The sequence below is a fragment of the Ochotona curzoniae genome, unplaced genomic scaffold (genome assembly GCF_017591425.1).
Source record: "Ochotona curzoniae isolate NIBS_2020 unplaced genomic scaffold, NIBS_Ocur_1.0 scaffold_3208, whole genome shotgun sequence".
NCBI lineage: Eukaryota > Metazoa > Chordata > Mammalia > Lagomorpha > Ochotonidae > Ochotona > Ochotona curzoniae.
This window is the reverse complement of record NW_024467106.1, coordinates 45,540,257-45,566,684: the sequence shown is the minus strand read 5'-3', so window position 1 is coordinate 45,566,684 and position 26,428 is coordinate 45,540,257. Positions and strand designations below refer to the sequence as shown.

At 37.9% G+C, this 26,428-nt stretch overlaps 1 protein-coding gene across 1 annotated transcript in view; it reads left to right on the top strand.

Annotated features, from left to right (window-relative positions):
* CCDC171 (coiled-coil domain containing 171) overlaps positions 1-17,945 on the top strand; it is a 301,385-nt gene extending 283,440 nt beyond the window's left edge. The window contains exon 26 of the mRNA XM_041004524.1: positions 17,657-17,945. Within this exon, the coding sequence (XP_040860458.1) occupies positions 17,657-17,884 (228 nt within the window). The 3' untranslated portion in view covers positions 17,885-17,945. The remainder of the gene's footprint in view (positions 1-17,656) is intronic.
* Positions 17,946-26,428: the final 8,483 nt, after the last annotated feature.

Below are 26,428 nucleotides of genomic sequence, written 5' to 3'. Positions count from 1 at the left end.
ACAACTGTTGTGTCAATGCCCACCCTAATACAGGTCTTTAGAGTTCTTACTTGGGCTTCATTGAGTTGCTTGGGTGTTTAAATTTACCTATGTCATCAAATTTGGGAACTTTACAGCCATTATTTCTGCAAATATTCTCTCTGCCCTTCTTGGTCACTCCCTTTCTATTATTCCCAAAATGCTTTTGTTGATCTGTTTGATATAATTCCACAGGTCTCATATTAATTCAATTTTCTTCTTTTCTTTCTCTTGCTCAGACTCAGTTATTGCCATTGTTTTAGCTTCATGCTGATTCATCTTTATCAAATCCTTTTAAAGTAGCCTTTGAACATCTGTAGTGACTTTTTCATTTCAGTTCTACATTTCAAATATAGGATTTCTTTTTAGGTTTTCCATTTCTTTATTGATATTTCCATTTTGCTCAGTCATTGATTTCTTGACTTTCTCCACATATTACTTTAGTTCTTCAAGCATCTCTAAAAGTTATTTTAAAGTCTTTGTCTCACGGCCTTGCTAGCAAGTCATTTTTAAAATATTATGCTTTCCTTTAAGTGGGTTATCCCGTCTGTGTCTTTGTATATCTGATAAGTTTTTCTTTTTTAGAAACAGGGCATTTAAATCTAATAATTTGATACCTCTAGACATCAGGTTTTCCTTCCTTTCATAGGACTTTCTGGTTTTGCTTTTTGTTTATTATATTTCTGAAATTACTGAAGCTGCCTCTGCATCAAGTGTCAGTCCAAGGTGAAAACCCAACGTCTCTTCAAATCTCTTCTGAGCCTACATATTTCTAATCTTCCCCATATTTGTAGCTGATTTTTTTTTAAAAGAGAACTTTTTAATTTGAGAGACAGATAGCAGAGTGGGAGAAGACAGGGAAAAAGGAAGATCACTCCAGAGCTCCTTTTGTCTTAATTTTCTAGTAAAAGGTATGCGATATTCAATACAGTGAGTTTTCATTTTATGTGAGAAAGATTTCCTTTGATTTGAAGGCGTGTCACAAATACTCTGTTATTTCAGACTTGCTGCAAAAGCAAGGAGCGCCTTCTCAGCCTCCTCAAAGGGCAGGCTGCCGTCCTGCTCTCCTATCCATGGAGCAAAGCAGTGGCAAATCTTTGCTGGAATTGGCTCATATGGTGGAGGCTTGAATTCTGCTCTAATTCTTGTAATTAGATTTTCAGTTTTGGTTACTGATCAGATACTTGGAGTTAAAATTGTAACTTTAAAAATAATCACTGTAAGTGCCTGTATTTGAATGTCAATTGTACAACCCCATCTTAAAGCAACGCTGTTTGGCCTTTTCAGTAAATAACTTTATGCATCTAGCAATCGAAGGAAAGAGAGTGTATATTGCTTTTTTTTTCTTTATGTAACACTCTTTTTTTCATACTTTCTTATTTTCTGAGTGCAAATGAATGAAAACTGATTATATGCTTACGTCTGAATGTATTGGGAGGTGAAGAAAATGTGCAAATTACTAAGTTCATTTCTCAAGATAAGAATAACAGATTTGTTTCTTGGCCAAATATATTTTCAAGTACAATGCGTTTCATCTGAAAGACCAAGTAGCATTTAAAAATGTACAGAAGCATTGTTGAGTTTGTCAAAAAGTACATTTTTAATAAGAAGCTGAATTCTGTGCTCTTGAATTATGCCTAGAACTTTCTCTGCTTATTTTTCAATTAGTCTTTTTCTCTATGTAAAAGAATCTGTATGCAATGCTGTTATTAATGATATGATAGAAAAACTTAACTATTAATTGATTGTTTGACCATGTTAAGTTTGAGTCAACTAAACATCAAGTCTTCCTCTTAGAAGGCTCTGAATTCCTCATTTGAAATTTGACTCTAGTCATCCAGAGTTCTGTTTGCAAGCAACTTAATATATCACCGTAATATTTCTTGGATCCTTGTCCAATCCAACATATGAAATGACTGCATTGCAGACCCACTAGTTCTGAGCACAGAGACCGGAAGAAAAGTAGTTAAACAGCTTGAGGTGTGTGAACAGTTCGAGGGCAGGCAGACACCATGCACCTTGACCACCTATTATGAAGCTTTTTGCTGCTGTGTCAAGTGAAAGTGAGTTAATTGGGTGAAGCTGTGGAGCATGCTAGGGGCCTGGTAAAGGGTTGCTGTCTGACAGCTGAATGTCAGCAAAAGCCAGTCAAGTGTGGCTGAGAGACAGAGACCTGTCACAAAGTTCCTGCAGACTGGAACACAGTGAAGAAGCTGAAATATGGTTCCGTCTCACTTTCTCCCTCATTGAAACCATGCACCTTAGAAGATTTTACACTGCATGTGTCAACTCTTGTTCTCTAAGCTGTTTCCCCCTAACTGTCCCGCATTCAAATGGTTGAACAAAAGATGCTAATGTTTAGCAAAGTGGATGTAAATTCCCTCTTTTCCTCCTTTCTGCCCAAGCAGACAGACATTCAACTCAAAGGAAACTTCAAAAGCTTACATCAGACAATTAGATTTTGTCCAAATTTAGCTTATATTAGAATCTTTTTTTTCAGAAGAATATGAAAATTGACTATTGAAGCAGTAGAGTAGGCGATGCATTTTACTTCAGTATAGAAAAATGTGGCTTGTGGGAACTAGCAGTCCTGCCTGGTTGGCTTGAGGATGGACATTTACTAATGTGACTTTTCTCTTGTCTTTTATCATAGGCTGCTTTTCTTTTGCTGAGTGGCCTAAGATAAAAATGTCATAATGATGGCCACCAGAAGGTAAGGAGACACAGAGAGAGAGAAATAATGAGGTCCTTTCTGAAACATTAGAAATGATCATCTGAAGAAGGCTGGGATTAAAGAAAATAGTATTAAACCTTGTGACATAAAAATATTTTTCAAAAGAGAAGAGTTAATGTGAAAACATTCCCTACTTGTTAGGATTTTTTGGAATAAGGAATAGGAATCATTCATTCTTTCAGCAACAGGCAGGTTTATGGAGTAACTGCTCTCTCTCTGCTTCTCTGTGGCCACTGTTAACACACAGATAAACCCACTAGCCTGGGACCTCCGAGAAGGAGCACCCCAGCCAGTACTGTTCATTACAATGTACTGAAATGGAAATGAAAATGCAGCTGCTGAATGCCTGGAAAGTGGCTAGTACGAGTGAAGAGATGAACTTTTTCCTCAATGTTGATTAATTTAAATTTTGATGATTGTATGTGGCTGCATCATCCTAAAAAACATGTTAAGCAAAGAGAAGACCATGGTATGTCACAGATATAAAAAAAAAAGTGTTTGATGTTGTTATGATAGCCCAGGGGACATCTAAAACACATACGAGGTGATAGATGGCAGGAAAACTTTAGGGGGAACAGTGGTGCTTCACATAAATCTTGAAAAAAGCCTGAGGTAACCCAAGAAGCTTCCTTTGAAATAGAGCGAAAGAGGCTCCAAGACAGGGGATAGCAGGGATGTACTGGGGTGAATATTTTTATTCATGTTGGAGAGTAGAGATGTGGTAGGGAAAATGACCTTACAGTAACATTAGCCTCCAAACACACTCTTAGACAAGTTATCCCTGAGGTCATGACACTGAACAGATTAAAATACTCAAATCATATGGTTTATTGAAGTAATTAAGCTATTTATACAGTGACAAGCAAGATGAGATGCAGTAGAGGGCAAGCAGATGAAAAGGACTGTGTTGCAAGGACTTTCCTTCCATGCCATGCTAGCCTTCTCCAATCTAGGGTGTTATGTTGACCAGAGTTGAAGCCTGCAAAGGGGCTCTGGAGGACAAAGGGTGCCTGTAGCTCCTTCCACACTCGGCCTTTTTAGGGAAGCTGCAGGGACAAACATGCCTGGACAATACTTACAGTTTGCCTTTTTGCCTGCTGAGCAGCCTTGGGTTTACCCCAAGTTCTAAAGCCAATTTAAGATGTTAGCTTAAAGGTGGCATAGTACTCTGACGTACAATGTGGTCCTTCTAGCCTGTTCTGCCTAGAATGCATCTTATAGGGTCCTGACTTGCTATCTGAACATCCAGGTTCTGTTCATGTTTCACAGATATCTTGCAGATTCATTATCTGTGCTTAAATGTCTTCAAATTTTCATGTATTCTGTTTTGTGTCAATAGGAAAGTTGACTAGTTCCAAATAATAATCAAACAAACAATAAAGACTAGATGAAGTAGGAAATAGAGGAAGTGTAAAAGGATTGTGTTTACCAAAGATAAATGGGCACTTGTGCTAGAGAGTGTGAGGAGAAGCTAGATAAGTGGTAAGAGCTTTAGTGGAGTGCTTTGAGAAATATAACAGGACCATTATCCGGTAGATACCCTCCTCTGAGCTGAGGCTGCATTTCTGATTATTCTAGGCCTTTTTGGAGAATACATGGATAGGGAGTTAATTTTGGTAGGAGCTATGCCTATGGAAAAAAAAGAATCATGGGGGCTTTGTGGGCAGGTGGCCAGCGTAGGAAAAGGAAAGTGTACAGAGCTGCCCCTGTGCCTCTCCACCAGGCAGACCTAGGGCCTAACATCTGCACTCTCAGGCAAAGGGCCTATGAGGGAAACTGAGAGAATTACCTTGGAACAGACTGCTAGACTGTGTCTCGCATTCATAGTCGCCTCAGTCTTCCAGTGACAGAGAAGGGTGGCCATATGGCCTCATCTGTGCAGTGACATTACCTACATGGTCCACTAACCATCCCCAACCCCCACTCATGTAATGGTGACTGGAATGCAAATACCCAGCAACTCTTGACAGGTGTGATAGGTCTCACAGCAGCAGGTTAAGGGGATGGAGAAGTGGGGGAACCAGGGAAGTCTGACTCTTGTCTGCGCTGAGGCTGGGAAAGTTCAGTGTAAATGTGCATCAAAGTGCAGGTGGTGAAAACATTGGGTATATGATTCACACTATTTCATCAGATTGTAATCTAAGGAATATTGGCTTATGATGCAAATTGGTTAATAGTTATCAATCCTGAAGATAAGGAATGTTCATTGTTTATATGTTTAATTCAGTGCTATTATCTATAACATTGTAGATACTTGATAATTTCTGTACAACAGAGGGAACAATTAGAGAAAATGTAAATCATGCATTCAGATAAGGGGCTCATATTCAAGATTTATAAGGCACCCAAACTCAGTAACAAGAAAAGAGTTAATTCTACTGAAGAAATGGGCTAAAGATCAGTAGATGATTCTCAAAAAGATGATGTGCAAAATGGTCAAATTGCTCAGTATCATTAATCAACTTAGAAACACAAATTAAAATCACCATGAGGTATCATATCAGACTTGTCATAAAGGCTGCTACCAAAATGATGAAAGATGGGTAGTGTTGGAAAAATGTGAAGAGAATCCTTATTCACAATCGGTAAGAATGTAAATTAGAAGAGCTATTTTTGAAAACAGTAAGGTAGTTCTGCCAAAACTAGAAATAGGAGTATCATGGAACTAACACTGCCACCTCTGAGTACATATCCAAAGGACCGAAATCGTTCTGACCAGGGGAATGTCTGTGCATTTATACTCATTTTAGTATTGTTCTCAGTTGCTGGGATTTCAAAACAATCTAATTGCCCATTAGCAGATAAATGGATAAAAAAGGGGGTGATGTGTATCTACTAATGGAATGCTATTCAGCCTTAGAAAGAACACAGTTTGATCATTTGAAACAACATGAATGAATCTAGATGTCATTAGGAAATGAAGCTAAGTGAAACTGAGGGTTCCTGTCCAGATAAACTGTGTTTATAAATGTTCCACAACTTCAGAGCCGAAGTCTGGGTAGCAGGGATTCTGTGATCTGTGAGAATTATTCATTCTGAATCCACTTAGCTTTTCCAAACCTCAAGAGAATGGTTTCACATTTAAAGGTACATATGACAGAAATCTATTGTTATCTGCTCCTGTCTTCTATTATCTTCCGTGAGCATTGACAAAATTTTAAACCACCCATCAGAATTCTTCCTACATTTTATTATCTTTGACTTGCCAAGGGGTCTTGATTGATGGTTGTACCTCAGCTAAAATTTATGGAATTTTGTGTCTACCTAGTTGGCATTTATAAAATATGAAATATCTTAAATAGTTGTTTATTTAATTATAAGAAAAAGGGAGTGTGAAAAGACAACTATTTTATACATAATGTTACTTATATATGAAATGTAACAATTTAAACTTTTAAAAATAGTAAGATGGCAACTGCCAGAAGCTCTGGAGTTGGTTTGACCAGAAAAATGGAAAATGTTAGTTAAAATTGTTGCGGAAATTGTTAGTTAAATGGTACAAGCTTTGAGCAGTACAGGAGGAAAGTTCTGATTGGTCTCTTGTACAGCAAAGTGACCAGAGTTAATTTTAATGGATTGTACATTTTCAAATTGCTGTAAGAAGAATCTTTAGATATCCTTACCATAAAAACTAGATACATGAGGACCCACTGCAGTGGCCTAGTGGCAAAAGTCCTCACCTTGAAAGCGCCAGGGAGGGTGCTGGTATTAATCCTGGCAGACATGCTTCCCACCCAGGTCCCTGCCTGTGGCCTGGGAAAGCAGTTGAGGGTGGCCCAAAGCCTTGGGACCCCATACCTGTGTGGGAGACCTGGAAGAGCTACTGGCTCCTGGCTTCAGATTGGCGCAGCTCTGGCCGTTGTGGTCACTTGGGGAGTGAATCAGCATATGGAAGATCTTCCTCTCTGTCTCTCCTCTTCTCTTTATATCTGACTTTGCAATAAAAAAAATACAAAAAACTAGATACATAAATTGGTGGTATATTAAGCAACATATTCTCAATTCACAATGCGCATATGTATATATAATAGCATCGTATTTTATTTTACAGATATGTATAATTACTGTCAGTGAAAATCAAATTTAGGAAAAACTTAATAAATAAGGCTATTATAGTATCCTAACAATAGATATGTTTAGATATACTTTTAGCATTATGGATTTAATAATGTAGGGAGTAGGTTCCTGAAATATAACCAGTAGTTCTATTTTCTTGCAATTTTGTAATTGCTATTCTGTTTTATAGGATCTTCCTTTTGAGAGATAGTTCGGTTTGAAACTGTGGTAATGGCCTGCTTTTATCAGAAATAGTTTTCTATCATGTAAAGGAAATATCACTGTCAGTCAAGTGATTTGTTTTGAAGCATCCTCACCAGTGCCTGTGATTTGAAAGAACTCCATGAATATGTACTCCTCTCTCATTGGCAAATAGACCACATTGTTATAACTGAAAATTGGTGGTCTCTTGAGGAAGGCACAGCCATTGAGTTGATCAGAAGATCTGAAGCTCTGGAGAACATGGGATTGGTATTTGGATGGTCAGCATAGAAATAGGAGTAAAGACTGTTTAAGGAGCAGGTGTTTGTCCTAGGAGTGAAAACACCTGCATCCAAATCGGAGTGCCTGGATTGACCTGCCTTCACCTGTTGACTCAGTCTCCTGCCAGTGCAGGCCTTGGGTAGCAGTTGTGATGTTCAACTAATTGGATTCTTTCCAGTTGCATGGGAGACCTGGATTGAGTTCCCATATCCCAGCTTTGGCCTCCTCCCAATCCCTGTCTTTATGGACCAAGCAGATGGAGCCCTCTCTTATTTACTTTTTTTTCCCTTCCTTCCTTCCTTCCTTCCTTCCTTCCTTCCTTCCTTCCTTCCTTCCTTCCTTCCTTCCTTCCTTCCTTCCTTCCTTCCTTTCTTTTCTCTCTCTCTCTCTCTCTCTTTCACACACACACACACACATATCAGTCCATCAATCAAGCATGCAATATTTAAAAAGATGACCATTTGCAGCATCCCTTGGAAAATTGCTAGTTTAGGAGTGATATGAGGAAATAAAGGGTAACATGACTTTAATAAAAACAGAAAGGGTGTTTCTTCAACTATGCAATGTGAATTAATTGCAAATTTGGTCAGATGTAATTGATGGTTATGTACCTTGTTGATAAGGGTTAAGAAAGTCATCTCTTTTCAACAACTTTAAATTCTAAGAAATTAAAATTTCTGCTGCTTCCCTTTACCTCAGTGTATGGTCAGTAATTCCCCTCAGAGAAAAACATGCTACTTAAGTGGTCTAAGTTTATAGCTTCCAGATTATTATGAAAGTTTTGACATTTCATTTTAAAAATTTTATAACTTTAAGAGGAAATTCTTCAGTAATGAAAAGTGGTCAGGAAACTGTTGCTCAGTGGTTCCCAGAGAGAGTGTGGCATGTGTGCATGCTTACCATATAAGTTGTAATTGGGCAGCTAGCTCTTTGGAGTAGCAAGAGTGCACATATGCTACCCTCGGGGACTGCAGAGTCGAATCCTTGCAGAGGAGAGGCACCAGTCACCCAGAGTCGTTGTACAGGTATTCATTCAGTGTCAGAATGGGAATGTACTTTAGATATCTGAAAATGTTGGAATAAGAGTGTTCTCTGCTAAATCAAAATCTTTCCAAAACTCATAAAATGCTTGGTAAAGACCTACCCCCTGAGACCATTAATAGATCAATTACATTTTTATTTTGGCCACACATTGCAGTCATAACTATACTAAAATACAAAGTATATATAATACATGGTTTCAGTATGTATAGATTAGTCTTTTTATTAAAGCACTCTTAGTTATAAAATACTTAATGTATAATTTTGAAAATATAGACTCATAGAAAAAAAAATCTCAACAATTCTGATACCTCAAAGTAAGTACCATATGAAATCTTGTGTACTGCTTTTTCATGTGTATAGTCTAACTCAAGATTTAGCAAAACATAGCCATTAAACCCAGCCCACCTACCGACTGTACATGGCCTGTGAACTTAACATGGCTTTTAAGTCTTAAGTGGTTGGGAAAATAAACAAAAAAAGAATAATGATAGTTGTGACACATGAAAATTATATGAAATCCAAATATCAGTGTCCATAAATAAACTCTTATCAGACTGTGACCATGCTAATTCATTTTCATAACATCTGTGGATTACTTTTGATACAGCTACAGGGCTTAGTAGTTATGTCAAGAAACATACCATCTACACAACAAACAACATTTATTATCTGATCATTTACAGAAAACATTGACTAATCCATCAGGCTTAAGCATTTATCTGTGTTATTCAAATAGTATCACCATGAATGTATGGCTACACAATATTCCACCATTGCAGTTGTATTATTTATGATTTTTTGTTACTAATATAAGGAATTTAATCATAGATGGAATTGTTGGATTAAATAGCATTGGAAATTTAAAACAGTTTTTCAGTTATAGTCCAGACTGTTCTGTTAATTCATACAAGGAGTAGAAACTTTGCAGTGTGTATTACATAATGTATTCATTGATATTCAGTGTTGTGATTGTTGAAATTTAGTTTAGATTGGAAAATTGTCTGATTTTACTTGCCATTTTTTATTGCTGTTAACTACCATTCTCCCCCATTTTCATATTAGTCAACCGTATTTCCAACTTTTGTGAGCTGTCAGTTCATAACTTTTGTCCATGATTGCAATAATTTTAGAGATAAAAATCAGGAGGAAAATGTAAGTTTTCAGTTTTTTTTCTTAAATCACAGTCAAATTTGTGTCCATTTTGTTTTAAAATGTGTTTTATTTATTTGAAAGTTGAAGTTGCAGAGGGAAAGGGAGATGTGATAGTCGTCTGTGGATCTGGATCTTCCTGGGCTATGCTGGAGGTCATGAGGTCACGGCAAAGCACACTGCACCCCCAGGAAACCGGCAGGGGCCTTGGTCACCTGAGCCCAAGACCAGAGGTACATATTCTGTTTTCCTCTGCTTGGAAGGTCCTCACCTTGCAGTGGGGAAATGAGGGAACCAGTTAGGAACCACTGTTGTCAGGTCAGGCTCTCAGGATGCTCTCATCAGGAAAGATTGTGCCTTTAACTTGATTGGTGGTTGTGAGAGGTGGAGGGACTAATTAGGTTGCTGTTACTAACATTCTAAGCCTTTATAAGCTTCACTGTTAGACAATAAATGAATCGGTCAGCTGACTCCTGGTCATCTCCTTTCTGTGGTGGTATTCCACAGGGCCTTTGTTGCCTCACTTTAGGATTTTTCCAGAAGGGCTGCAGAAAGCAGCCTCAGGGAGAGCCAAAGAGATCTTCCATCTGCTGGTTCACTCTCAAGATGACCACAATGCCCAAGGGCTGGGCCAAACTGACGCCAAGAGCCAAGAGCTTCTTTTGATTTTCCCACTTGGGCACAGGGTCCAAGCATTGGGCCATCCTCTATTGCTTTCCCAGGTCATTAACAGGAGCTAGATTAGAAGTGAAGCGGCTGGCACATGAACTCTTTTTTATGCAGGATGCTGGCAGCCTTACCTGCTACACCACAACACTGACCCTCAAGTTCCACTTTCTAAAGATAATTTTCCTGAGATTCTTTATCTTAGAAAAAAATAAATGCATATAGATATATGTGGTTTTGCTTATTTTTAAATGCACATGCATGTATATGTATTTTATATATTGTCTTATATGTACAATTATTCTCAGCTTCCAATTACAATTACTTGATTTTTTAATAAAAGATTTATTTCTTTGAAAGGCAGAGTTATAAAAAAGGAGAGACCTTCCATCTCCTGTCCACTTCCCAAATGGTTGCAGTGGCTAGGGTTGGGCCAGGCTGAAGTCAAGAGCCTGAAATTCTATCTGGGTGTCCCATGTGGATGCAAATGGTCAAGCACATGGACACTTTCCACTGCTTTCTCAGGTGTATTAGCAGGGGGCTAGATTAGAAATGGAGTGGATGGGACTTGAACCCAGTTCTCATATGCCACGACTGCGTTGCAGATGTCAGCTTAACCAGTTATCCCACAATGTTGGCACTCATGATTTACAAGTTTTTGACTTTATGGAGATCTGAAAGCAATACACATTTGACAGACATTTTACTTGTATTTTGCATCATGATCTTCTTCTTGACTGGTGATATGTGATATGTGAAATTGTCCAGTTTCCCAGAGTTTTTTGGAACCTTATCTATGTTTATGACATGTCTATTGATAGGAAATGAACATAACATTTCATCCTCTGAAGGCTACATCGTAAGGCAGTGGACGTATACGAGTAAGCGCACGTGTTCCATCTGCTTGCACTACTACCACGCTGTGGAACCTAACGCCATTCATTTCCCTTTTATAAGCAAATAATTTCAACTGTAAAATCAGGGCAATAAAAATGCTTTCTACTTGGGTTTTTTTTTTAGTATTCAAATAGTACCCATGAAGCTAAACCTAGCACAATGCCTGATATATATGCACAACACATGTACATATAGATACATGGAAACTTATTATAGTTTGGGGGCTGGTACATTGGTGCAGCTGGCTGATCTTCAGCCCTGTGGCTCTGGCATCCCATTCGGGCACCAGTTCCTGTGCTGGCTGCTTCCTTTCTGATCCATCTCTGTTTAAGGCCTGAGAAAGCTGCAGAGGATGGCCCAAGTCCATAGTACACCGCGCCTACATGTGAGAACTGGAAGAAACTCCAGGCTTCAGATCTGCTCAGCTCTGGCTTTTGCAGCCATTTAGGGTAGTGAGCCAGCAGATGGAAAATCTTTTTGCCTGTCTCTCCTTCCCTCTCAGCAAAACTCTGGCTTTCCAATTAGAAAATATTTTATAAATTAAATTCATTATGGTTTGAGCAGAAGGAGAGTGAAGTACAGTTATTGTATCCAATGTATCTTTGTGTGCAATATTTTATTTAATCATTGGTACAACCCTGTGATGAACTACTCTTCCCACTCTAAGGAAGATAAGGCTGTGGGCTCACTCAAAGATTGCATAATTAATAAATCACGGATTGAAGTTTGGAACCCTAGGTCTCACTCACTTTCAAGTTCATATCCTTTCCATTCTACTGTACTATTTCCTTATGGGCCATATCTGAAAATGAATGAAATAACAGAATAGCGGTATGTAACCAAAATCATGAAGTAACAAATGTGATGTTTTATCAGTCCTTCATGAATTAGTTTTCTTTTGTTTAGAAACAGATATTCTGCTAAGTGCTGGGAATATGAAATCATGATGTTATCATGCCAAGGGGTTGCAGTTCTATAGGGGCAATATAAGGATCTACAAATAATTGTTAAAAAATAGCCAAGTAAATTCTCATAAAGGAATGTAATTGTGTGATTGGATGTTGTAGTTTGACTACTATAGTGAGATAATGGTGAAAATATGTTGTGGAAAAAGCTTACCAAGGAATGAACTTTGACCAGATTTTGAAAGATGAGGAATTCCTGCAACCAAGGACTGAAGTGAACAGACAAGAGGAACTTACCAGATTGCATGATGTTAGGGGAAGAATGATAGATGAAGCTACACTGTGCTTGTGAGTCAGGCTATAGACAGGTGCACGTTCACATGGCACAGGATATGATGGCCATGGGGAAGTATGTAGTGTTGGAACCACTGATCCACTTACTCTTCCCGATCAACCCAGTAGCAGAGGCTGTATATGAACCAGACAGATAGATTCTAGAACTAGGATTCATGGACAAACTCTGAAAATCACCTTAAGGGTAAACATGGTTGTAATATGATTAGAGTTTGTTGTTATCTCTGCCTCTCTTTTCTGACTTGTTCTTGTAAATGTTCTGGGCCTTCTTACTTCCTGTGTATGTGGAGCTCTTGGGGCATTTCCTCTCTGCAGTACAGCATTGATTCACATTTCCCCCTGTGCCTTCTTGTTTGGGGAGCTAAAGATCCAGAGTGGTTTATGTCAAGGTTTTATGGCTTGATAATGTAATGAACAAAATATGCCTACAGATTTGGTATTCACAGTGAATAGCAAATGATAATTGGTATCTATAAGGAGTAAATATTTAATTATGCTGTGGCAGATGTATATGCATGAATGCATGTAATTATAAGCTAAATGTGCATGTACAACTGAGTAGTTTATAGAAAAACATATGTATATATGAAATATATATGGCTATATATGTGTGTATACATTTATATATACACACAGCTATATGTAGTTGTTGCTGATACTGATTATAAAAACTTCAGTGTCCTGTCACACTAACATAGTGGAACTAGAAAAAAGTCCAGGTAGAATTTGGCAAACTAATCTGAGATATAACATTCATAAGGAAGAAAATTTTGTGATACCGAGTGTTGATCATGCAGTGGTGAGAATACATTAGAAGCTGAAGTAGAAGGGGCCAGGGAGCCTCACTGTGTGGCCCCCTGTGGGTACCTTGGTTTCTTATTAGCTTTTGTGGAGCTGTGCACTCCAAACCAGTCAATAATTTACAGCATCATGGAGGTTGAAGAAATGAAAAATGGACTGAAGAGTTTAGTTGAGTAAAATCACATAATCTAAATTGTGATTGATCTTGTTAACTTTTTAAAAGAATCATATGCAGTATGTATTCCTTCTTCTTAATTGGGGTGTAGCAGGTAGAGTCTCAGCCTATGTGGGCACTGGTTCATGTTCCACTGCTCCATTTTTGATCCAACTCCCTGCTAATCGAGGAAAGCATCAGAGGATGGCCCAAATATCTGGGCCTTTGCTGTTTGTGTAGGAGACCCTGCTGACATTTCTGGCTCCTGGCTTCGGCCTGGTCCAGCCCTGGCCAGTGTGTCCATCTAAGGAGTGAGCCACCAGATGGATAGTCTCTCTTTATAACTCTTGCAAATGAGTGAATAAATAAATAAATCTTTTAAAATATAGGCTCTCAAAATATTAAAACTTGTGTTTATTTGAAAGTCAGAACGATGAACAGTTGAAACTCCCATCCTCTAATTCACTTGCCAGATTTCCACAATTGGGGCTGGACCAAGCTGAGACCATGAGCCAGGTTCACAGTTTAGGTTTCCCACATGGATGGCAAGGACTCAAGTACCTGAGCCATTGTTGCTGTCTCCTGATGTGCACATTAGCAGGATAGGAGCCAAGCTCAAATCCCAACACTCCTACACTGGATAGGGACACCCAAATAGTTTCTTAACCATTCTGTCAAATGTGTCAATTACTTTCTCTCTCCTTAATGGTGCGTTTGGTAAATCTGATTTCTAGGTTAATGTCACCTACACAGTTAGCTATTAATATTGTCATCACGTACTGTCACACTTGGAATTATGAAAGTCTTAATAGTGCTTAGAAATTGGAAGAGTCCAACCCTCATTTTTTTTTCTTTTGTAAAAGAAAGTGAGTTTTGAGGGAACTAATTCACCTGCCCCAAATGTCCCAAGGGAAAGAGGAGAAATACAGTCAATCAGCCTCTCATCTAGCATTGTTTTGCCATTCTATGTACTTAGGATAATCCCCATGTAATACTTACGCAGGCTAAGTCACGTTTTGTAATAGAATACTCTAGTAGACTTAACTTGATCATAAATGATACACAGGAGACAAATGACTTCATGTTATTGTTTCAGAAGCCTTCGTTGACAAAGGGGCTTTGATTTATAGAGAGCTGATTGCATGATTTCTTTCTGTTAGGCTAATGTGTTGTGTTATTCATTTCTTTTGGTTTGAAATTTTTTCTTAGAAAATGCGGAGGGTAAAGCATTGAACAATGCCAGCAAATGTCTGCAAGTATTGTATTTCATAAGATGTTTATTTATTTATTTATTTATTTATTTTAATTACAAAGTCAGATATACAGAGAGGAGGAGAGACAGAGAGGAAGATCTTCTATCCGATGATTCACTCCCCAAGTGACAGCGACAGCCGGTGCTGTGCCGATCCCAAGCCAGGAGCCAGGAACCTCTTCTGAGTCTCCCACACGGGTGCAGGGTCCCAAAGCTCTGGGCCATCCTCAACTGCTTTCCCAGGCCACAAGCAGGGAGCTGGATGGGAAGCGGGGCTGCCGGGATAGAACCGGTGCCCATATGGGATCCCAGCACATTCAAGGTGAGGACTTTAGCCACTAGACCACGCCGCCGGACCCCATAAGATTTTTTTAAATGCTGAGTCTTAGTGGACACATTTTGCCTTGTGAATATATATTTAACTGCTGGGCTATAACAGTTAAGATGGGCTCATTTACAGCTTATCGAGAAAATAAAAATGCTTCGTAAAGGTTTGCATGACTCCTAGCTTTTATCTCAGATTACTAATCTACTTCTGTAAAATTGCTTGAACTGAGATTTACATCAGAGACTACCAGAACACCTCATCAGTTGAAAAACAGTGTAAACAACCAGGGAAGTCACAGAGTTTAAAAACATAGGAGCAGGTGGTGCATATTATCTCTGATAGTCTCTGAACAAGAAGTTATCTAACTTTTACCCACTGTTACAATGTATTTCTGAATATTATTTGTAACAAGAAAAGTAGTTCATGTTTACCCATTTGAAATCAGATTCTCAAAAAATTTTACCAGAATTTTTGCTGGCTTCCTTTTAAAGCTATTAGATGACTTCAAATCAGATTTCATAATGTTTTCTAACATAATGGATAATCCCAGTAGCAAAAAGCAATCATTTGCTTTAATTTACACAGAAGTAAGTCTGTTTACTTGCTAGAAGGTATGCCTTTTGGGGGTGCATGTCTTTAAAGAAATCCAGTCCCTTCTTTCATTTTCTGATGTTTTTAGGTCATGTTCCATGTTGAGGACATAAGGTCAGAAGTTAGTGCACAGGAAGGTGAGACATTTGAAATACTGGAAAAAATACTCAGTACTCTATTTGAAGGCTGTTTAGTCCAGGAAGATGTTATATTAGATGAAAGTGTGCTTTCAGATAGTGTAGTGCAAAATGGATATATCGAAAAGTATTGTAAGAAGAGACACAGATGGGGCCCCTTTGTGAAGGATCAAGACGCACAGACCGTTGAAGAGAAAGAAGCACTTAGCAGAACCTTCCCTAAAGCCCTGCCTTGCTAGTTTTGTTCCGTGTTAGGTTCATGGACTCACAAGAATACATTTCTTTTTAGCAAGATAAATATATCTTGTAATCCCATTTTCATATACTTTTTTAAAGGAACCTTATAATTGAAAAAATTTATCACTTTGTAACCCACAATTATATACCACTGTCATTTGTCAATATACCAAAAAAAAAAAAACCTCCACAACTATGTAAAGACAAACTTCTGAAGTCTTGCTTGACAGTGCTTTTACAGCGTCAAAGAATGGTATTGCTATAACTAGGTTTTGTTATTAGAATAGTCAGGCTGTACCATCTCCTGCTCCTTCAGCATTTCCCTCACTCCCAGGAATGGGAAACTGAGAAGTTAGAAGAGAGCATGGAAGTGTTTAGAGCAGCGAAGCCTATCAGGTAACGAGGTTGCCAATTCAGATAATGCAAATTAAAAAAAAAATCAGAAAGCTGATTGTAGCAACAGTAAGCATGCAGGAGTCTATACCAGCAGCTATGGAATGCTTGCACCGGCCTGGAATTAGGGTTTTGCAGGTGAATATTCATCACTGTTGCTAATGAGAGCCAGTCCATGATGTTGGAAGCTCATCTCTTTGCATGAAGATGAACTAAATCCTCTCTTTCATGGAGCTATTCAAGTGGCCATTTTAGGTGTTTCTTAGTTTGCAACATAAGGAAAAATGATTTCCATCAGCTATGGGCTTGCAGTGGAGTATTAGGAAATCAAAAGAACAGAGATCAAAGAAAATTGCTGAACTAGGTGTTATGTGCAGACATTGATTTTTCTCCAGTTGTAGTTAAAAAAAAGTCTACAAAAATGGGAAACTCATACAACAGTTGAATTTCGAATACTTTGCTAAAACCAGTGATAGCTTCCTTCTTATTTTTAGAAACAGAAGCAGCTTTATGTAACATAATAAGGTAGATCCTTAGACACTGTTTTGTCATTAAAGCTGTAAAAATATGTACCAAAAGTATCTTTTAAAATTCTGTAACGTAGAATATGCTATTTAGTAGAAATGCTTATGACAAGACATGTTACCCTAGCAGCATTTATTTCTTGGCATCTGGAAAGTTCCACATATGTTGATCATTGTTTTCCGACTGTCATAAAATAGTGCTGCTAAAATTTCATTCACTATAAATGTTTACCACCACTTACTGATGTTATGTAAAGTCTTAAAATTAGCTGTAGCAGTAATGTCTTAAAATATATGTCAATTATTTTTAATTGAAATCTTTATGTTGGTAAATGACTCCAAAATCTGTTACAGACTGACTTTATCAAAAAAGGGTGACGGCATTACTACTGCATTGCAAAAGACAGAAAGTGCTTTGCATGAGACATTTGTAGGTGTCACTGGAATTGACTTAACTTTTCTTGGTACAGCTGTCAATTAAATAAATCAGGCTGATGTACCAAGAAGCCTGAGCACTCCCAGTCTGTTTTCTTTCCCATCTAATCTTCCATATGTTATAGTACATGTTCTATAGCTAATGAAATCAATACTGTCGACACTGGCGTCTATGAATAACCAATGGATTACATCTGAGGAAACAATGTTGACCCGTAGTGATTCTTTGATACAATAACTTCATCAAAATTTTATACACAGCATTGGTGTTCAGGCAAACCTCTGTTGCTTTAAAAAGTCTATAACATACAGTAAGTTAGCGGATGCAGTCACATTTGTAAAACAATTCAAAGTTCATATGTTACCTAGAGAGGCCTTCGATGGTAATTTTCATTGCATTTTGTACTGCAGTAATCGTTAGTCCACTGCTATGTTTGTCGTTTTAGGTTCTGTTTGGGTTTTCATTGCTGTGTTTATTTTTTCTTTTCTCTGCCACAGACCGGATCACGAGACCATTCAAATCTTTCCATTCCTTCAAGACCTGCACTTGCTGCAGACACAGTTGGCGTTGGGGATTTTTTTCCTTTGGAGGCTGAACTTGATACAACTTACACTTACCTAAAGGAGACATTTATAAACTCTGCTCCCCGTGCCCTGACATCATCCCACTCCTCTCCGGTGACTATGTCTGCCAGCACAAGAAGACCAAGTCAGACTGGGCTGTGACTTTTTGAAATAAGCAAATGAAGAAAGAGTTAACTGTGCAATTAAAATTGTTTTGAAGGGGTATCTTCTTAGTTGAATTTTGTTTCAGCACAAGTAGCAATGGGTTTCAAAAAATCGTGTGATATCTTGATGTGTCTGAGCCTTTCTCTCTCCTTGAATAATGAAATCTCCCAACTTTTTTTTTTTACTCTTAGGTTTTATTTATTATCCAGTTACTCATTTTTTATGTAACATATTTTTAAATGTTAAAGAATGACACATTTTGGGTAATTTCCCTCGGACTTAAAAAAAATCAATAAGCCATTTTAGTCTCTATCTATCAAAGTTGTTTCATACTTGTCTATTTTAGAGCAAGGCTGCAATACTCTAATAGGATTGAGAGAGCTATTTGAAATGTATGCCAATGATTCCTGTCATTTCATGGCAGCCCTGCCATGGTTCACTGAGCCCCTCTTCTCTCTTGTCAGCTCAACTGAAGACAAGCATTTAGTTGCAAACTTTAAGCAGGTTGTGCAAAACAGAAATGATGTGACTGCTTCTCCTCCCGCACAATAATGTCATTCCTGGTCCTTGTGAGAAGGTCAGGTTGCTGCTTGTAAAGCTACATGATACCACTTGCCCATTTGAACAAGTTAAGTTAACTGCTGCATCTGGTCCCTGCAGGAAACTCATCCTTGTTATCAGGGCTGCATGTGATAACAAGGTAGAGCGATTGTGCAGGGAGGGTTTCTGTGGTAAGTTTAGGCACTTTATAAGGACAGTTCCCACACCACAATAGCACGTAATATATTTCATATAAGCTGAAAAACTTCAAGGTAATGGCTGTTTTGACCTTCAAAATAGACTCCTTTTTCGTGTTTGTTGTTGGTAGGACCCAAGAGTGACGCCCATCTTTGATGCTGACAGAATTTAAAACAAGGCCATTGCCCTGCATTTTCTGCCTTGTAGCACACAAAAGTAAAATTGTATGTCAGGCCGAGATGTCGGGGAGCTGACAAGATGCCCCAGTGACATTTCAGCTAGAAAGAGCAAGTGTCTTGCAACCAAGTGGTCAAATATCAAATAATAGGTCAAGCAGGAAGGAGCTGAGTTCTAACCACAAAGAGGTTTCTGGTAACTTCCTTGACAAGCTTTTGAGTGCTTTGTGGCTTGACAAAGTGATGTTCTGTTGGGTATCGCTAGACAGACTGTTCTTTATCGCTTTCAGTAGATCAGACATTGACATTGATTAAACTCTTTAACCCTTAAAGGTTAGATCCTTGCAGTTTGCATCATGGTAAGTGAAGAACAAAAGAATATTTGTAATGTGTACTTGTTTTTGTATTAATCATTTAACTCCCCAGTGATGTTAACTTCTGATGTGAATTGTTTTTCACTAAAAATTTTGATATAAAATTTAGATTTTATATATGATTTTTCATTATGGATTCATCAGAAAAGAGCAGTATGTGTTATGGCATCTATATTGTCTTATATCTACGCTGATGCTTGATTCGCATATACCCAACTTCTGAGAATTTGTTTATTGGACCTGGTAAAAATAAGTTTTTGTGCCACTTATGCTATTAGCCAGTATAGCTGAGTGGTTTGTGCTGTGTGAAGTAACACAGCATTGTTGTTGTCCTAGTTTGTAACAATACTGTTTCTTAACACATTGGGTCCAGTATAATCAGCTTTATATCAAACATCAGAAGGCTTTTTATATGCAGTAAAAATGTATCTTTAAGCGAATTTCTCTCAACTCTTTGCTTGGAATTCTTTTTCGTGTGCCCTGTGTAATGTAACCTGTATGAAATTCAACTTGCAAATTTGTTTCACAGAAAGTACTACTGGTTGCTTTTAGAAAGATCATAGAATAATTTCTGTACATTTCAAAAACTTTATTCTGCCATCCCACATACTGAAAAGGATATTTTCAACATGGAAATCTATTTACATTTTTATGATCCATGTGATGGCAGTGAGCTTCCAGTTCTCAAACTTTAGAAAAACATTGATAGCTTGTTTTCTCTCTCTCTGAAACCTATTACTATATCCTACTAATTTAAGAGAAATAAGCATATTCATAAAATGGGCCTCAGACAGGCCGTGGGATTTTGCTTTGATTTTTACAATCTTTTAATAGGAAGATTTCAAAAATAAATGTGTGTGTGTTTCTTCATACATATGGGCATCTGATTTTACCAGTAAATGTTATATAGTAAGTGCTGAACCATAAATTCAAAAATATTATTAAATCGAAGCACTGTCTCATTTATAAACAACTACATGCTAACGGCCATAGAAGCTGAAGGATGAGCCTCCTGAGCAATCATTAGTATGCACTACCAAATATGGTAATATTTCTGTCATATACTCTTTTTCCCAGAAGTCAGCCCCAGCAGGAGGACGGGATTTAATGACATATCCTATGGAGATCTGAGAGAGCTTGAAGCTGCAGCTGAACACTGCACTGACCAGTTGCTGCATATCTGAGGTCTGTGTTGCATTGGCATGGGCCCTGGACCCATCAGTTTCTTTGCTTCCTTAACAATGATGTATGGAGTAGAATTTCTCAGGAGCATGGCTTTGAATACTTTTTGTAGGGGAGAGCAAGTTGATTTTATACCTTAGCATGTGGATTTTCTTACTACCCTTCTGTGATCTAGAAAAATACCGTATCACCCATCACTGTCAAAGGGATTCTTAACAGTTGTTCTGACACTGACGTCACACTTACTCATTGAGAGTTTGCCAGGATGCTTGATGTAAATGAGTTGGAATGGTCTCACATCAATTAAGAAATGTTTTGGAAATTGCAACAACTGATAATGTAGTGATTACTAGTGATGCTAGGCAGACAACCTTTTAAATAGAATGATCTCCTCGTTTTGTCAAATATCTGGTTCTTAAATTTAGCAGCTCCGTTTCTTGTTTCACATGAAAAATATAGGCTGTCATCAAATGCTTAAAGAGATTTTTATTTTTCTGTGTTACTTTCTTTACCAGTATATTTGAATTCGTCATGAAGATAAGCATTTGACTCTCTACAATCACGCACAACCTGGTAATTAGTAAGGCCAGAGTGGTAAGTGCAGTGTCTGCTTTATTTCTGTTTTGTCAGCCCTGCCTTCCATAAGTAACGAACATTTCTAAAGAGAAAAATATACAAAATAATTGGGTTGGCGCGGTATGAGTAATTTTGAAAACTGCTTTTCTTTCTTTTTAATCTGAAACCCAGATTTCTTATTCATTGATTAAACAACACAAAAATAAGCACATACTAATAATATATATGCAGACCGTTGAGTAAATACGAGAATGGTGACATTTTTCAAAGCAGCCAACACCCTCTCTGTGCTGCCAGTGTCTCTAGCTTAGCCTGAGAGACAGTGTGCTGCTTCTCAAACATGGACACTGTGCTGAAAGATACTCACTGGGACCCTCTGACCTTGCTAATGCTTTCCATGAAAAATCGGCATGTGTTGAGAAAAGGGGTCAAGAAGGCATTTATTTGCAGAACTCCTTAGGTGAAGATTTTCAAACCCACTTATCTCCGCTAGTGTGGTGTACTGAATAGCAACCCCCCACAGATAACTACTTTTGAGTCCCTGGGATCTGTGGATGCTACTTTATCTGGCACAAAGAGCTTGCAATGGAGAAGTTATCCTGGACTGTTTGGATTTGTCTTGATTTGCAGTAAGGTTTGTGACGTTCTAAGAGAGGAAGGTGAGGTGGGTTTGACTTCGGAGAGGGGAAAGGGGTGTGATGATGGCCTCAGAGTTTGGGGTAGGATTGCAGTAAAGGTGGGGGTGGCCAGGTCTGAGGGCCACACTGCTGATAGAAGCTGCTAATGTCAAACGAACCGATCTTTATTGGAGGGGCTTCAGAACTCCAAGGTTTGTGTTGTTTTTAGGTGTAACTTTGTGATAATTTGCTATGGTAGGCATTGGAAACCAATACAATGAATAACATTTAGCCCTTGTTGATGACAAATATGCTTAGTTTTAATATTAAACTATCTCCCCATTGCTCCTTCTTCTAAATCATCCTCATCAGTTGTCTTCTTTATAGCTTAAATTTCCAGATGTTTAAAGAATATTATTTAACGCTTCTGCTTCTGAACATTGTAAGCAATGATGTTTTGTATTGGGCAACACTTACTTGCCATCAATTTTGGTACCTTTTCAATTAACCTGTGATTTTAATGTGCTCCTTAAAAAATTTTCTACAAGTTTAAAAGAATGTGTTTTGCTTTGGATGTATAAAACTTGTGAAAATCTACTTTAAAAAATTGCTTTTATTTGATTTCATAGTTTTATTTCATATGAAGCAAATCCATATTTGAGAGAATTCATGTTATTTACGGTTTAGAAAAATAATTCAGAATTTATAAATTGCATCCTAAATGTACCACATTCATTTCCTTCACTGTTTACCTGTGAGTTTCATATATGCCTGCTTATTGATTCATGCCTTTTGTAACCACTAAAGTTAGAGATTGTAATAATTTTCTCCAAAACAATGAAATCTTCACTTTCACTGCATTATGTTTGAGTCCATCTTGTCTGAAACTTGAGTTGGAGGGACCAGGTATTTAATACAACCAAGCTGAAAATATGGAAGATTTGAACCTAGAATATAAGATATTTTAAATACGTTTCTCCCCGAAGAGAGGTACAGAAACACAAAAACACACACAGAAATAAGTAGGAAGAGGAATAAAGGAAAAGCTTCCGGTTCTGGAAGGAGCACATTGAATCCTCTTGGTGAGTTGGACATTGGTATGTCAATCTACACCTTAGTGGAAGAGCTCCACCTTTTCTCTTAAACTTCCTGGCCATGAAATGTGTTGATGGGGCATACCCTGGCATCAGATGTCCTGTGAGTTTTCCTGGACCACCCTGCATAAAACTTGTTAGTTGTTTGGAGCAGATCTGACTCCAAAGGTATGCACAGAACTATATGTACTTTGCAAATTACATTTCAATTGACATTGTAATAGGAATATTTGTTCTTGATCTTGGCAGGAATGATACATAATGGATGTTGCCTACTGCAAGTTGTAAAAATTCCTAGATGCAGTACTGGAAAGAAGTAAATGAAAAATGGAGTCTTCCTCTTTGCTGTCTGCTAAGCAGCTATGTGTGTAGGTGTGGTAGATGCTTAGGCATGGGTTTTCAAAGCACTGACCTCTGTGTTCGTCATGCAGCAGTGGTTCCACATACGGTTTTGAGAACTACTGGGTTAATATTATCTGAAGACAGTATTTTTGTGGTTTAATGGAGTCATGCTTCATTGTCTTTTATTACATGTTAATGCCAGTGAAATGCTGATTGTTGACGGAGTGCTTTCAGTGAGACAGTTCCGGAAATGTTGTGCTGCTATAGGAAATTCTGTTAAAGGAAAAGTCTTATTTAGATTTGAATCATGGCTGGATATGAACTGTACCACTGCAGCAATGTGGAGGAATCCAACATGGGGGGAGGGTTCGGGGTGGGGTTGGGGGAATCCCAGAACCTATGAAACTGTGTCACAAAATGAAATAATAAATAAATAAATAAATAAATAAATAAATACAAGGCTACATAACCTTAAAAAAAACCTCTTAAAAAAAGATAGAAGTCCCATCTCACAGGTTAAGAGCTATCAGATATTCATAACTATTCACTAATGATAGGAATATGAGGTGACTAGCTGTCTTCAATAGATCCCTTCTGTGTGTTAGGCCTCTGTAGAAGGAGAAAAACAGATGAAATCCAGAATGAATTGAATCATTGGCTCCATCAAAAAAAGAATCATGGAAAAAACAAAATGAAAGAAGGAGAAAAGAAAAAAAAATGGGACATGAATTATAAGACAACTCAGGTTTATTTTGGAGCCCCCTCTTTAAATAATAATGAAACTATATTTTACTATTTTAAGCTGACTTCTGGCCTGAAAGTAAGAGGCTTCCACAGTAAATTGCATAGAAACTTCTGGAACATGCACAGTCAGCTACAAATCACTTAGGACCTGGGATTTAAAGGTAGCAAATCGTTTCAATGACCCACATGTAACACCTGACAGTTGAAGTTGTCTGTGGCTACAACATCACCATCTGTGAATATGCATTGGCATTTCCTCTGTGAATATGCATTAGTTTCTAAATAAATGCTCTGAGGAGTTTGGGCAGGAGTCTTTTCCTGTGAAGCAGAATTCATAGTCACACTCTGTCATATGCAGCCCGAGATGGTGCTGAGGCTGTGGCAGCTGGAGTGGGACTGAGAGGGCATCATTGTGGCATGGTCTGTGTGACTGGTGTGCAGCATGTACAGTGCCCAGAACAGTCCTGTCACATGGATGCCATTGTCAGCTTCACCATCATTTAAATGGCTTTATGTAACCAGAATTCTGATTCTGCTTAGGAGATGAGATGATCCAAGAAAGGTCACCACAGCCCTTTCTGCGTGTCAGGTGAATCAGAGAAAGACCCTTAATCATTTTTCTCAAACTTTTTAGATTGCAGCTTTGTTGAGATAAAATTCATATAACATACAAGTCATTCTCATAAAATGCGCCACACATAGTTTTTAGTTCCTTCAGAAGAACCACTAATTCCTAACTGTTTTCATTACCCCACTCTTCAATTCCCTGGCAACCATGATCTACTTCCTGCCTCTTTGGATTTACTCATGTGTCTATTTCATCTTAAGCAAATCATATAGAATGGTAATTCAACAAATTCATGAAAAATTGAATTAAAAGACATATAAATAACTTACACACAAATAACTTTTAATTCAATTTTCAATGAACTTATGCAAAAGTTTTTAAAATTTTGTATCCTACATGTTTGAAATAAAATTGAAATCCATGTTTAATATATATTTTCCATGAACTGTTTTCGAAAACCTTTTGTTGCCTTTTGCATCTGATTTCTTTCATTGAACGTGGTATTTTTGAGGTTTATTCATATTTCAGCATGTATCAGCATTTTATTCCTTTTAATTGGAAAGACATGCCATTATATGGATATACATTTTGTTTATCGACTGACTGATAGTTTATGTTCATTCCTTTTTTTAAGAATATTGGTTTGTACATTATTACATGCATGTGTTTTTATGGGAAACAGTTTCATATCTCTTAGGTACATGGCTAGGAATGGAATTGCTGGATCATAAGGCAATTGAAGTTTTTCAGAATGTTCTCCAAATTAACTACACTGTTTTATATCTCTACCAGCATATGTCTGAGGTTCTCAGTTTCCTATGTTGACAACATTTGTTGTTATTTATCTTTTTATAATAGCCAGTATAAGTTGGTGTGATGTAGTGTCACATTGTGGCTTTTATTTGCATCTTACTGTTGACTAAAGATGTTGAACATTTTTGCACTTAAATGGGCATGAGTACGTGTTTGAACTAATGTCTGTGAAGTTTTTTGCCTGGCTTTTGATTGGGTTATCTTTATTTTTGAATTGTTAGAGTTCTTTACATAATCTGAATACAAGGTTCTTGCATAAATGGCTTGTGAATTTCTTTGATTCTATCACTATCTTTTCACTTAAATTGTGTCCTTTGAAACACAGTTTTTTTTTTGTGAATTCCAATGAATTTTTTTGTTTTCTTTTTTTTCATTTATGCTTTTGTTATCATTTCTAGGAAATCATTTCCCTAGAAAATGTTTCCTCACAAATATTTACTCTGATTTCCTTTAAGAGTTTTACAATTTTGACTCTCACTTTTAGGTTAATAGTTTTAAAAATATTTGCTTATTTGTTTCTTTAGAAGGTTGGACAGAAGAGAGGGAGGGAGAAATAGAGAGGAGAGACTGGTTCCCATCTGCCAGCTCACTGCCTGCATGGCTTGGCCAGGCTGAAAGCAGGGGCAGGAATCTATCCTGGTCTTCCATAGAAGTGGTAGGAACCCCAGTGCTTGGATCATTTGCTGCTGGTTGTGGGAAACTGGATCCTAAGTGGGACAGTGGACCTTGATCTGGTGTGATAGGACATTCCAAATGGCAGCATAATCTGTGCTTATTGTATCTTATTATTATTATAGTGAATACTTTATTAAGATTGTACCTTCCTGGTCATTCAATCTACACTGTCCTTCACTTTTCTATCCATTTGAAAGGTCTTTGAGAGGTAGTCGGTGAGGGCAGAGCCCTCATGTTGGGATTAATGGCTTCCTAAAGAGAGGAAGAGAGGAAAAGGGAACACTTGGTCTGCTACATGAGAGCACACAGGAAGGTGGCTGCCCATTATCTAGCATGATAGTCCACCTAGGAAACAAATCAACTGGAACCAAGGATCTCCCAGCTTCTGGAACTCTGCGAGAAATGCATGTGCATTGCTTTGGCCACTCTGTGGCTTGTTGATATCAAAGTCTGAGCTGATAGTCTTTTATTTTGTTGTGGATGTGTCTAAGGTAAACACCCTGACTTACATCTGATGGGGATGACACACAGGTGGGGGGATCTGCCTGGAGCAGACAAGTTGTCACTATCTCACCAGTGTCGGGCATTCTTTCTGAGTAGAAATAGTCAGCTCATTTTAAAGTAGGCCAGAAAAACTGGGCA